Source organism: Doryrhamphus excisus, chromosome 22 (assembly GCF_030265055.1).
Source record: "Doryrhamphus excisus isolate RoL2022-K1 chromosome 22, RoL_Dexc_1.0, whole genome shotgun sequence".
Classification (NCBI taxonomy): Eukaryota; Metazoa; Chordata; class Actinopteri; order Syngnathiformes; family Syngnathidae; genus Doryrhamphus; species Doryrhamphus excisus.
The window spans coordinates 7,899,743-7,914,647 of record NC_080487.1 but is presented as its reverse complement, the minus strand read 5'-3'; the positions used below and the strand labels follow the sequence as shown (position 1 = coordinate 7,914,647).

General features: G+C 42.5%; 1 protein-coding gene across 3 annotated transcripts in view; it reads right to left on the bottom strand.

Moving 5' to 3' along the window:
• The window catches only part of LOC131109477 (microtubule cross-linking factor 1), a 33,838-nt gene that overhangs the window by 15,477 nt on the left and 3,456 nt on the right, over window positions 1–14,905 (bottom strand). For all 3 annotated transcript variants that reach the window (XM_058061537.1, XM_058061538.1, XM_058061539.1), the window contains exons 2-3: window positions 13,851–14,075; window positions 12,912–13,070 (exon numbers count right to left, since the gene is read on the bottom strand). In XM_058061537.1, coding sequence (XP_057917520.1) covers window positions 12,912–13,070; window positions 13,851–14,075 — 384 coding nt within the window. The remainder of the gene's footprint in view (window positions 1–12,911; window positions 13,071–13,850; window positions 14,076–14,905) is intronic.

Genomic DNA, 14,905 nt, shown 5'->3' with positions numbered 1-14,905 from the left:
GAGAGAACTGGATAGCATCCTGTCTGCTCATTCAGTCACCAGTCAGAACTCAGTCAGGATGCATTCATGGTCTCACACAAAGTTGGATTTTTGTAAACTCATAACGAAGATGTGCATTTTCACCACACGGGTGCTAAAAAATATTCAAGCATTGCAAAGGGAGCCGCAACAAAGAGGCTGGAGAGCCACATGCGGCTCTGGAGCCGCGGGTTGCTGACCCCTGGTCTATACTATGTGCCCTGGCTGGCCACCAGTCCAGGGTGTACCCCGCCTCTCGCCCGAAGACAGCTGGGATAGGCTCCAGCACCCCCCACAACCCTAGTCAGGATAAGCGGTAGAAAATGAATAAATGAATGAATGAACTTTGAACCCTTTCTGAGTCTAAAAGGATAACTGCACTAAAAAAAAAATGTGGCCATCCTCCACAATCCTTAAGTGCGCCACACTGTGGCCAACCCTGGCCTATAACAGCTGCAAGTTTGAAGATTCGACAAAGATACTCTCTTTAACCTGGGCTAGCCAAGACCCCTCAAAACTAACCTAAAAAGTTGCAGGCTAACAATGCTACAGTATGTATTAGCATACTGTAGCATTGTTAGCATTCTGTAATGCAGGGGTGCTCATTAAGTCGATCGCGAGCTACCGGTCGATCGCGGAGGTGGCACTGGTCGATCGCTGGTCGATCGCGGCGTGACATTAAAAAAATATCATCCTAGCATCAATACCATCACTTGATTGACATACAGGGCAGCCATTCAGATGACAACTGAATGTTGCCCTTCGGGCGACCAATCAAATCAAACAACGTCTCTAAGTGCAGCAGAACTTACGATGTCAGCCTATCATCCATCCCCGTTACTTGATTGACATACAGGACAACCAGTCAGATGACAACTGAATTTTGACCTTTAGGTCACCGCTCATGCGTAAACAACGATGCAAAGTGCTAAGCTAGTCGGCGAATTGCGAGATTTTAAGCCCTCGCTAAAGTTTATGGTCACTAAAATGAGTGAAGGAGCTGGACCAAGTAAAAAGGCAAAAACATATCACTTCCATACGGAATGGGAGGTGGACTTTTTTTTCACAATGTCTTTTTCGAAGTGCGTTTGCCTGGCTAACCTGGCTATCAGCAGCTACTGTCCGGACTATGCATCCCTGGCTGGTTCAATTCAGTGCAAGTCATCAAAGTAAACTCAGGTAATTACAAAAAATGTTAATAGTTAATTATGTGTGTTTTGCAATATTGGCTCATTTGGTTATGTAAGGTACATCAACATACATTGTACGTACAAATAATCCTCAATACATTTGAAAATAAATAGATGTTTTGCATTTTTGTAGTGGGTAGATCATTTTGACTCGCTCATTTTAAAAGTAGCTCGCATGCTGAAAAAGTGTGAGCACCCCTGCTGTAATGTATTAGCATACTGTAGCATTGTTAGCATACTGTACTGAATTAGCATATTGTAGCATTGTGAGCATACTGTACTGTATTAGCATACTGTAGCATTATTAGCATACTGTACTGTATTAGCATACTGCAGCATTGTTAGCATGCTGTCGCATTGTTGGCATTCCCACCATTTCTGCAGTGACACAGCAGCTGATGTGGAGGAGAGGCTCTCCGCAAAGTGTCGAGTGGTTCAAGGCTGCGCTAATGGGATTTACCACCAGAAAGTGGATGATATGAAGAAGGGGGGGGGCGACTTCAGCCACACAAAAGGCGCTTTGACAACCACTGGATGTAGATAAAGCTGCTCTCTAAGACGTGAAAAGAATGCTGCAATAAATAATGTTCTCCCGGCAGGAGGCTCAATGCTGATAAGTGTAAAATGCCGATAATAAGAGATGTGTTGAATGTGTGCTGGAGCTGGACTCTAATCCACAATCTAATCCACACGCTATCCGCTCAATGCAAACATCTCTTGCTCACATAATTGGATTTTTCCACAACGTGAAGCTGCTTCTGCTGCATATTTCAAAGCACAGGAATCTATATTTGGCCTGTAGCTTGCGGGAAAAGCTTACTCGATGTATAAAACACCTCAATATACAGTAATTCACCCGAATCAAGCTAAACCCAGAAATAAATAAATGGCACTTTCTCCTTCTAAATAAACCGTATGTACATGTCGGCTAGCTGAACATAACAGTAAGTACATTCATATTGATATGGATCTTGAGCCATTTGCTAGCATCACACAATAAGGATGACAAAGACGAAAGACGAGGCAAAGAGGATCGGTTACACAGTGTGGCTGCTCCTAATCCCATTATTATTTATAGCAATATTGAATTTTTCCAACATTTTCTGTGATAAAAAAGCCGATTATGTGGGTTCTGTGCTAGCATCACATGCTAAAAGTGGCTAGGGAAGAACAACAACAGTTAGGCCAGTCATTCTTATCTAGTGACTCGCGGAACCGTTTCCATTGAGTCTTTGCCAAATAAAAAGAATGTAATGACCCGATGTCTGTGAACACACCTTGGGTCTGCCACCACAAGGTGTGGACCACTTGGTCAAGCACCTATCTGACACAGCTACATAGCTAGGTATCGACTGGTGAAGAGCATGGCATAAAGCAAAAGCTGTTGTGGGGAAATTTCACCCACAATGAAGACTACTAGGTGCAGTATGATGGTACTGTTTAATATCCAACTGTCCCAGGCAAAGGGGTGGTCTACAGAAGAAATGGTGGTCCTATTATTATGAAACATAACTACTATGTTGAATTATACGTGCCAAACGGCAGTTCAGGGTGATTCGGTCCTTCTATTGGGAGACTTCAACGCCCATGCGGTGTGATGTTACTGGACTTGCGAACCACAGTTTGTAGAATAACTAACACCATGTTCGAAAGTAGGGATGTCCATAAGTGCACTTGGCATCACAACACCCTAGGTCGCAGGTGTATGATCGACTTTTTCCACATGGCGCCATGGAGGACGAGCCAACTCAGAACTGACCCAGCCTAAATCCTGGCCGGTGGTGGATCGGGCCGCTCGTACATCAAGGAAGGATCTGCAAAGATTTCTGGGACTTGCAAACTGCTGCTTCATTCGGAATTTCAGTCGCAGACAGAAGGTATGATTGCCCCCCCGTTGTTCTACCACCCCTGTTTTCATCCTAAATCTGTAGAATTTTGGAGCAATGTTAATGACATTGTTAGGCCACTCCAGTCCTGTAGGTGGCAGTAATACGAATTACAAGGTGAGAGCTACGTATGTACCGGTACTGATGGGATTCTAATTGTTTGAAATGAAAAGAACTTCCTGGATTTGCAAGTCGCTAACAAGCTCCCGACATAAGAACCGTATCCAAGTTATATTGGTGTACTGAAGGCAGTGTCTTTGTCTTTGTCACACAGCCACCAGAGAGAGAACATTTGTCAGCAAGACAGGCGGCGCAGATGCGGCACTCCTCGAGGTCGCTTCAAGGTCAGGCCCACCGACAACCGCAGCCGCATCCCCATGGGAGGCCAACATTGTATTGTCTCTCTTAGCTCTCTTTATTTACTACCAATGAGATCCTGTCTGAAAGGTATTCAGTTAGCAATATCTTTATTATTCTGAGTGTACAACACCACTGCATTATATTTGTAATTCTTTGGTTAGCTAGTTTAGCTGCAGAGAGGAAAATATGAAGGTAGATATAATAACCTTTTGTTTACATGTACAATAAAGTATAAAAATATAATAATAAGACAGAAAAATAGGTCATATCCAAAGACTTTCAGTGCAAAAGTACTTCCTTACATACAACATACAACATAAGTACTATTGTTGAGTATCTTAGTACTACTGAATGTTTATGATCATTATCTGTATTTTAGTAATACTATTGTTCAAAATAATTATAATAACTACATAAAACTGTAGTATAACTGCCTTTAGGGATGGGTATCTTTCACATTTGAACCAATGTAAAACCGATACCGACCAGTACTTTTGTTTGTATTTATGTGATAATAAATGCTAATTTACTAATTTAAAGGGGGCCTATATTTCGGCCCTTTGAATTGGGTTGTGGACTCCGATAGAGCAGCTACACACAATAACCAGTACAGTGTTCTAGTTCTTCCAGAATCTGCACCTATTCAGCTGTATTTGGATTTCGTGCTTCCCGCAAAAACTTTAATGTTTAATGTTTTAATGTATTCCACCCATGACTTATGTGGGTTTTCTCCAGGTACTCCAGTTTCCTCCTACATTCCCAAAACATGCTAGGTTAATTGGCGACTCCAAATTGTCCATAGGTACCTTTTGATTTTACATGAATCTGTGCTTGGCAGAACTGACAATATTTGATCCATGCCTATAAAAATAGGCAAATAGGTACTCGTCCCTATTATAAACCTTGTAATCCAACCTACCTCGGTGTTCCCAGTGTCAGCGAGTGATGTGTTTCATGTTAATATCCAAACAGAAGCTGCACTAATTCTACATTTCATCAAACTTACTTAAGATTTGAATACTTCTGTTAACGCTCATTACATTTGGCTAAGTGACAACTTTATAAACACTGGCAATCACCGGTGTAAGTTTGTTACCAAGTATTGGTGCCCATGTTTTGGAAATGTTAGATGTAGTAGATCTAGTTACATTAGATCTCTCTTGGCACATACTGTATCACTTCTTCATCATCAGAGCTCCACTGACACATACAGACATACGTATGATAGGATGCCCCCCCCCCCCCCCCCCCACACACACAAAAGAAAATGTGGTAGTAGCGCTTAGAAAAAAGGTTGAAAGACGGCCTATTTCATTTCATTGTTATGATATGCTGTGATGTATAGCAAATTTCTGCTTGTTGCCAAATATGCTGCTGACTTGTTTGGGTGGGATGAAAGATGAAATATGATGACTGGCTTAAACAAGAGCAAAAATCGTGAGGTACATTAGAGGGTCCTTTGCCATGTACATGAGATGAAAAGGCAGGGAAACTCGCCAAAACTAAGAAAAAGAAACAATTAGACAGCATTCAAGATTTGTTAACATTCTACATCTTCATAAATATCCCTCCAAGCCTCCAACACTAAACTGTTGAAATTGAGCTATTGTTTTCCGACACTTCTTTGGAAACATTGCAAATAATGAACCAACACTGACACAAACGTTAACTGAAGGGTTAACTGGGTGCCTTGCCTGATTAATATTGGTGCTGTGCCGACCAACTGTGCTTCATAACACACCTCATATGTAGAAGAGATCCAAGTTGACAATATAGTGACATGGATGGTGCAGAAGTACTGCGGTGCAACGCGATGCATGAAATCTGCATAAACCCCTCCACAATGCAACCCAACCCCTGACCAGCGACAGAGTCAAGAAGGCAGAGCTTGGACACACGTCTCTGTCACCTGGCAACACCTCGCCTTCCTGGTGAAACATGCATGGGTGTCCAAAGTGTGGCCCTGGGGCCATCGGTGGAACGTGGCTCAGTGCAAAAATACCCCAAGACCCAGCAAAAGTGGAAAAATAGAGCAGAAAGGCATAATGTAACTAGAAAAAGCGCAACTGTCGATAATAACGATAATAGGAAAATGGATGGTTGGATGACTATTTTTGATTATTCAAAATGTGCAGCCGTTAAAAGTCAAAAGTCCATGCTGTTGTAAAGAAGGAATGAGGAGTTAATAATAATACAAAAGGCCATATAACTGTTCTTGTTGCAGGCCACTGAGGGGCAAATCACTGTGACAATTCATCATCGATGAGAAACTGCAGCAGTTTAACGGCTTTGCACATGTAGCAATAAAACTGTGACAATGCAACGCAACTGTAAATTAGCAGGAGTGTTGTTGTGACTTAATAGTCAGTTCCATTGTCACACACTTGAACGATGTGTGTCTTTGTGGTGGTGGCATGTGAGCAGCGTAGGGTACACTCCCACACCGCCTCCCTTCACTAAGCTGCCACTGACCCCAACCGGGGAACTGACACGCAATAAAGACCTGCACAATAGCGCTTTAATGTGACACACACACACACGCACCACTTGATGTGTGGAGCCCCCACACAGCAATCTGGAGTGCTACTCACGACAAATTCCAACAATTTCACCAAAACAAGTCAGCAGCAACAAGCAGAAATCCCCTTTACAAAGCCATACATCACAGCATATCATAACAGTCCTTGAATTGTTAGTCTAATTTTATTTGTAAGTGTCATAGTATCAGCTATATGTTCTCATTTCCCTAAAACTACGAAATTTAATTTTATTTAATTTAATTTTGAAATACTCCGAAAGTAACAAATTCAATTCAAATGCATGGTGGGCTGCATGTGGCCCCCGGGCCGTAGTTTGCCCACCTCTGATCTAGATCTTCCAGATTCTGCACCTCTTTCAACAGCGTTTCCATGGACTTCCTGCTTCTGGCCCAAAGACTCTATTTAATTGACTCCACCCCCGGCCCTCAGCTTTTGTTTACAGGGCATGTAGACATAAACATGCATACGGTAAAAAGCATAAATTAAAAAAAAACTTCATTAAATTTTTTGTTTTGCAATTCTACAAGGACAATACATAATTGTAAACGGTGAACAGCTTTTTCTTTTTTATTTTTTTTTTAAAAGCTCCTAAACAGGCTCTAGGGACAACAAAATCATTCAAAAGTCACTTTTATGTATATAGTCGAAGTCAGCAGAAGTCCAATGAAGTACTTTGAGATGAAGTATTGAAGGTTTTGAAGTCATAAGCGTCTTGAAAGCTGGAGGAGGATTAAATAAAATTAAGTAGCAGAACATATTAGATGAAATCATAGTTGAAGATCTTTTTTTAAGCCTATCTGACCAAAAAAAAAATCCTCATATGACCTTTAGTGGGAAGCACAAGTCTTGCTCTGTCTTCCGACGCATTCTTGTAAAGTTTAGCTAACAAGACAGAAAGGGCGATACGAGGGAAGATTGTTTTTTTTTGTTTGTTTTTTTTAATCCAAAGGGACCATAGTACTATGACGGAACCAGGACCATGGCTGTGACCCCATGGACTTGTGTCTGAAAGGATCTCGTCTCAAACGTGACTCTGGGCTGTTGCGGTCTTCACTGTGATGACATGTGACCACCAAGATGTGGAGTGACATTGCGTCCTTTTGATTTATTGTCCAACGGCTGGACTTGGACTTAAATGGGGCAAACTGGCCAGACTGAAGCAGGACGGGTGCTGATCCCAGGGGTTCGGCACGTGTTCATCACTCAGCACTTTTTGCAGCTTCACTCTGTCATGGTTTTTCAGATATCTTAAGATATCATGGTTGAATACGACTTACAGTATCATTTAAACAATGGTGCATCGTTGTTTTTTTTGAACAATTAAAGGCTTTTAAGTGCGCTTTTATGGTGGGGAAAATATTCATTCATTCATTTTCTACCGCTTATCCTCACGAGGGTCGCGGGGGTGCTGGAGCCTATCCCAGCTGTCTTCGAGCGAGAGGCGGGGTACACCCTGGACTGGTGGCCAGCCAATCACAGGGCACATATAGACAAACAACCATTCACACTCACATTCATACCTATGGACAATTTGGAGTTGCCAATTAACCTAGCATGTTTTTAGAATGTGGGAGCTAACCGGATTACCCGGAGAAAACCCATGCATGCACGGGGAGAACATGCAAACTCCACACAGAGATGGCCGGGGGTGGGTGAGGAAAATATGGTAGTTCAAAAATATGGTAATGGTTTTATTTCATTTGAACATGCATCAGATTACAATTGAGTGCATCCCATAATCAGTTCACAGTTCCACATGTCCAAAAGGAGTAGGAAGAAGCAAAGCTTATTAAATCCTACCCCTCCATCTGGTACTTTTACAATCAGTAACTGTTTTTCACATTTGTTCACTTCCTGCTTTCCATAATACAGTTTAAGGTTTTTTAAACGAGGTATGAGGTGTTATGACCATCCAATGACATAATGGGTACCATAGTAAGTGTCAATATAGTGATATATATAGCACATCATGACTGGTTCAAGACTCCTTGTATTTAGCAAACATCAACTGCTTGTATTGTTTCTTGAATTGGCTCATCGTTGTGCATTGTTTGAGGTCCTTACTCAATCCATTCCATAGTTTGATTCCACATACTGAAATGCTATGGCTTTTTAACGTAGTCCTAGCATATAAGTGTTTCAAATTTAGTTCTTCCCTGAGATCATATTTCTCCTCTCTTGTAGAGAAGTATTGGATGACATTTTTAGGTAATTGGTTGTTTTTAGCCTTATGCATTATTTTAGCTGTTTGAAAATTATAACTATATCAGCAAGTTTAAGTATTTGTGGTTTTAGGAATAAGGAGTTAGTATGTTCTCTGTAGGCGGCATTATGAATTATCCTGACTGACCTTTTTTGTAGTACATTTAGTGAGTGGAGATTGCTTTTATAGTTATTAGCCCATATTTCCACACAATAAGTAAGATATGGTAGAACCAGAGAGCAATAAAGAGTGTGGAGTGATTTCTGATTGCAAACAAGTTTTGCTTTGTTCAATACTGAAATATGTCTGGTCACCTTATGTTGTATATTTGTAATATGAGGTTTCCAGCTCATATTTTCATCTATTGTAATCCCCAGAAATTTATTTTCGTTCACCCTTTCAATGTCCACAACGTCTATTTGTATTTGGGTTAGGGTTAGGGTTCAAGGACAATCTATTATCATCAAACCATCTTTTTAGTGTGACCATTTCTTCTCTGACCTTTCTCATGATTTCGTCTGTACTCCCTCCAGAACAAAAAGCAGTGGTATCATCTGCAAATAATACCAGCTTTAAGTCTTTCGTAACTTTGGAGATATCATTGATGTACAAGTTGAACAGTTTTGGCCCCAGTATTGACCCCTGGGGAACTCCGCACGTAATACATGAGCTTGCAGATGTGTATTCTCCTAGCTAAGTAGCTTTTGACCCAGTTCAGAACTAATCCTCTTATTCCGTACCTTTCTAATTTAGTTATTAGGATGTCATGATTGATTGCATCAAAGGCTTTTGTCAGATCCAAGAATACTGCGGCTGCACACTTCCTTTGGTCTATAGCGTTAGTGATTTCCTCCGTCATTTTAATCAGTGACATGGAGGTAGAAATATTAGCTCTGTATCCATACTGACTTTCTGATAGTAATTTGTTCGCATTAATACATTTATCCAGCCTGTTGTTGAATAGCTTCTCAATAATTTTGGAGAATTGTGGTAGTACTGCCTAAAGTTTTAGCTTTAAGTTTTGGCGTGGCGTTGGTTACTGCAACAGTAGCCTGTGTTTTTTTTCGTTTTTTATTGTGGTTGTTGTGATATCATTCAAAGCGACAATGTTGTTCCGCCCATCAAGTATGGTGCTTATGAACCATGTGGTAGCTACTACACACGCTACATCAAGGAGTGATGATCTAAGAGGGTAAATACTTGGTTCTTTGGTTCCTGTCCTAGCTAGTCTGTGAGCAGGAAGTGATGAAGCCTGCTCAGATGAGCAGTGAAACCACCAGAACCCTCAAGCGACTACCGCAGTAAAGCAAATGTTAAATCCATAGGTGGTGGCGTAATCCCTGAATGGCCTTTTAGCCAAGTCGGGAGCTGAAGAAAGCCATTTCCTGGAAAAGACTGCAGTCGCCACATCAGAGGTCAATGTTGCGATTACGTTGTTTGTTTGTGTACACTCAAAAGAGAAATAGGAGGAGTCGTGGAAGGCAGACAACAAAGGGTTACTTGTGCAATAGGGTACATGTGGGGGGGTAAAGGGGAGGGTGTCTTTGGTGCATCCAGCTGGCTGATAATGAGGCCGCCCTCTTCCCCACACCGCTCACTCTCTTCTGTGTGGCCCACGGCTCACAATTAGTCAGTAAACAAGGGTGAGGGGCCGCCGCCTCCGCTGCATGCAAACTGCCTTTGTGGCCAAAGAGTGATGGTGGTCAGGTGGGGGTGTGGTGGGGGTTAGACTGTGTGCCATTATCACCCCACTACAGAGACTAGCGATACAGGACCCACAACTAAAACAATGAAAGTCTCTTATTAGAACAGCCTTCACATTCGTGCAAGCATTGACGGTACATTTAGTCTCGATAGAATGTAAACTCCAACCACAGCTTCTCAGTGCACTTGTGCACGCTACCACCACCATGCATGCCTGTAGACACAACAATTGCCAACTATTTGACTTCGGACGATACAGATGGATCGAGCAACCCTAATATTGTATCGTGAATGAAGCAAAGGAGGACATGTCGATGGTGCAGCAGCAAAAAGCGCCCTCGTCATTATTTAATCATGACGTTTGCACGTGACTCCCTGCCACGCAAGCATCCTCAGCCTCCTTTTCCTCCGCACTAAGTCACATGACCGCACTCAACGTCTACAAATCCTGGGCCTGTGTCAACGCTACAGATAGCCTTCCCTCTCCAACCTGCTGCATGCATTTCAAATCCAAGCCCACTTTGACGTCTCGTATGATGAAAAGGACATATCGCCACTTTAGGAAAGCCATGTGCCAAGTATCACATTAATAAGGTCAAAGTTCACAAGGATCACTTACTATACCGCTCTTAGCCACCAGGGGGCATCATTGCATGTTCGCCGAGGGATTACTATGATATGCTGTGATGTGTTGCCGCCATTTCACTCTTCAACTCACTGATCTCGTTCCAACCAGCTCGTACTCGTGACAAATACAACAAATGAGTTTCAAGCCATCCTGTCAACAAAAGTCTGCATCACGCCACAGCTGGCGGTACGAAACATGACAGCGGACCTCCCAAACCTGGCAGACACGCAGACGGATGCTTGTTGCATGAATATGGTGTCACTTACAGACGTTGGGGGAATTTATGTCTGCCTTCAAATCCTCTTAGTGAAAAATCAAAACATTCAGGAGCCATATTGATAGTTAGGTAGTTATTTTTAAATAGGCTTAAACCCACGCATGGAGATGTACAGTTCAGTACGGTGCTTGGACATTATTCATAAAGAATTTATTAAAAAAAAACACACACAAAATGCAGTTTTGAAACTAAACTTAAAGCTACAAAACACTTGCCTCCTGCAACTGGGTTACACTTTATGGTGCTTGGAGGTTTCAATTTCTCCTTTCTTTAAAGGGATTAACCCTCCTTCAGCAGATTAAATGCATCACCTTAAGGCCAAAGCAGCTACATTAAATTACATTTGGATTAAAAGGATTCATGCTTTTCTGTTTCTTTCTTCTTTTTTTTAAAGCGAGAAGCAACTTAAAATTTGTTTCTCTGTGCTGAAAATCCCCAAATTATTTCACTTTTTACGCATCAGATCTCCATAAATTTATTAGGTACACCTGCAGAATCGTATCATTCAAAACATGAATGAATTCTGCCTTTTCATAGATAATACTGCCCAGCTGGAGACGAGCATACGTTTTGGTTCCGTGCTGGTATGCTGGTTCCCCAGACCAGCATAGACCAGCTACCAGCACAAAAACACAACATACTGTATGCTGTCAGATCGGCATACCAACACGACAATACAACATATGTACCAGCATATCATATGTTGGTATACGTGTTTTTGTATATGGTAGCTGGTCTATGCCGGTCTGGGGGACTAGTCCAATGTATGCTGGTCAGACAGCCAGATTAGTACAAAAACACAATGTATGCTGGTCCATCAGAGCAGCATACCAACATGACAACACAATATATTCTGGTCATGCTGGTCCCCCAGACCAGCATAGACCAGCTACCAGCACAAAAACACAATGTATGCTCGTCAGCCCAGCATACCAACACAAAAACACAACATATGCTGGTCCCCCAGACCAGCTTAGACCAGCTACCAGCACAAAAACACAACGTATGCTGGTCAGATCGGCATACCAACATGAAAATGCAACATATGCTGGTCCATCAGACCAGCATAGACCAGCTAACAGCATGAAAACACAATGTATGCTGGTCCATCAGATCAGCATACCAGCACGACAACACAACATATGCTGGTCATGCTGGTAGCTGGTCACCCAGACTGGCATAGACCAGCTACCAGCACAAAAACTGGTCAGCCCAGCATACCAACACAAAAACACAACGTATGCTGGTCCCCCAGACCAGCATACCAACATGACAACACAACATGCTGGTAGCTGGTCTCCAGACCAGCTGCCCTATGCTGGTCATGCTGGTAGCAGGTCTGTGCTGGTTTTTTTCATCAGGAGAGCCTTACTATACACCTGTTCCTTTACGCCCTAAAGGCGTCACTGCGAACACAGCCCAGCTGCAGCCACTTCAAAGTAAAGTCATAATGTGTTGATTTCACACTTTACAAAATAAGAGAATAAAAGAGCGCCATGATCAACATGCAGGATATTTATGTTGACAAGGAGGGATTCATGCACTGCAGTGTTGAATGTGTGTCACTGCGGCAGAGTCTCCTGCTCACGCCTGCTCATCTTCCTCCTCATTGGTGGAGTCCCACCAGCAACAGACGCTAACTGGGTCAATGAGATTCCCTCACGTTCTTCTTCTTCCATCAGGTGGAGAAGAAGTCCACAAGGAGTAGAAAAGCTAAGTATAAAATATTAGTTTGGTCTGTTCAGACAAGTTTATTTTGGCCATAATCTGCAGAATATTTTTATTATTTTATACATGATTAGAATTAAAAATGTAGGTGTATTATTAGAATTCAGGTATTTAGATGAATAGAAACTTGCTTCTTTACCATAAAGTGATATGTAATATATTGTGTGGTGCGTGATCATTAAGGGCAGGGGAAGCAGAAACAGAAATAGAATTTGTTTTTCTGGGACAAAGCTTGAAGAAGAACCCCAAAAAGCAAAAGCAACAAATCCCTAGTAGAAGATTCCCCTCCCCTCTCCTCTGCCTCCTTCCTGGGAGTCACGTATCAACTATCTTGACACATCTTCCTCCCGTGTCTTGTTATTTTCCTGTCGCCTCACCTCTTTGGCTCTCTCCAGCTCGTTGTGCAGCGCCTGCTTGGAGATCTCGACCTCAATGATCTTTTGGCGAAGCTGCTCGTTCTCATCTTCGGCGCGGCTGCGTTTGTCCTCCACGCTCTCCAGCTCGTTGTGGAGACGCACAGACACATCTTTGGCCACCTGAAGACACGCATTCACCTTGTTCAGGGCAGATGGTATCTGAATAAACACCCCAAGCGTTTGAATACTACATCTCCAAGGGACAGAAATTCTCCACTTTATAGTATACAGTATACAGCATATACAGTATACGGTAAATATAAGTAAATAGTCAGAAACACAAGTGCAAAGCAAGGTAATTGTGTTGTGGTGGCATCCTCACAATTCCAACATATACTGAAAAGATGCTGAGGTTCTCATTGGGAGTGACCAGGATGGATAGGATCAGGAACAAGTACATCACAGGGTTAAAGAGGCCAGACCGAGATGGTTGGGTCATGTCCAGAGGAGAGATAGTGAATATATTGGTAGAAGGATGCTGCGTTTAGAGCTGCCAGGAAGGAGGCATAGAGGAAGACCAAAGAGGAGGTGTATGGATGTAGTGAAGGACAACATGAGGGTACGTAGTTGGTGTGAGAGGGTTGGATGGAGGAGATTGATTTGCTGTGGCGACCCCTGAAAATGGGTCAACGCACGGCCATTAGTGTGTGTATATCTGGCAACACAAGTGAATTCATCTTTTCATCATTGAACCGCAGCTCCCCAGTGCACTCGTGCACACTATCACCAGCATACCCGACTGTGGTCAATCTTGCTCCTCACTTGTGTTGCAAGCTATTTAGGCTTGTTGAGGGATGCTCCAGTCAGGGTTTGATGCTGCAGATTCCAAGACCGGCTGATCCCTCGGCTGTAGTATAAATGTATAAAGTAGATTTTATGGCAAGAAACAACATCACACACCTTGAGATCCTGCTCCAGACTGCGCAGGAGCTCTCCGTCCACGTGGCCCGTCTGGGCGACCCGCAGGCTCTTCTGCTCGGCCTTCCTCAGTCGGTACTGGATGATGCGACAGTTCTTGTTGGAGCGGCCCAGCTCGCGTCGCAGCTCCTGCAGCTGGTAGACCTCCTCGTCCATGTAGGTGTCACGCAGCTCCTCCATCTCGGCGTGCAGCTCCTCCACCTCGTCCTGGGACAGCAGCGTCACAAAACATCATCAAGACAGAGACTTAAATGCCATGTGTATGATTGTGTACAATTATGACTACTACTACTACTACTACTACAAGACAAGAACAGAGTAGAATAGTGTACATTGGAGGATTATCCTAATACCTTAAGACATGATTTGACGTCCAGCAGTACTTATGATATAACTAACCACCTTATCTCTCCCTGATTCTACAATATTTTCTGTCTCCTTCTGAGATGAAATGACCTCCATGTGATGTAAAAACCGTGATTTAACCTGAGCGCTTCTTTGGGTGGTTCACTTTTACGCTTTCCTCTGCTGACTGAGGCTTGTAAAAGAAATGGGGCGTATTGATTGATTGAGCCCTGTTAGGAAATGCAAAGGCAACAATGCTAAAAAAAAAAAAAGCCACGAGGGGTTTACAGTGCACTGTTTAGAGTCGTTAAATAAAAGCTTTTAAATGGATGAGAAGTAGACAGAGTGGGTGATTGAAGGAGGTGAAGTACACTGAAATGCTGCATTATTTTTGTCTGAATGATGACATGGCAACATGTAGTACCAATCAGCTTCAGATGCCTTTTTTTTAAAAACAAACTGTATGTTTGTCATCTTAATACAGTGTACTGTAATCCCTCATTTATTGTGGTTAATTGTGGACCAAAGAAAGTAGTAAGAAAACCTGTCCACTTTCTAAATATGTTTTTTTTTACATTACTAAACATAATAAGAGAAAATAAGACATCATTCACCATCCTTATGTTAAACATGAACACATATTTATTTCCCTTTGCTGTGCATTCTCGTGCAAGAAAACAAGTTAATATGAG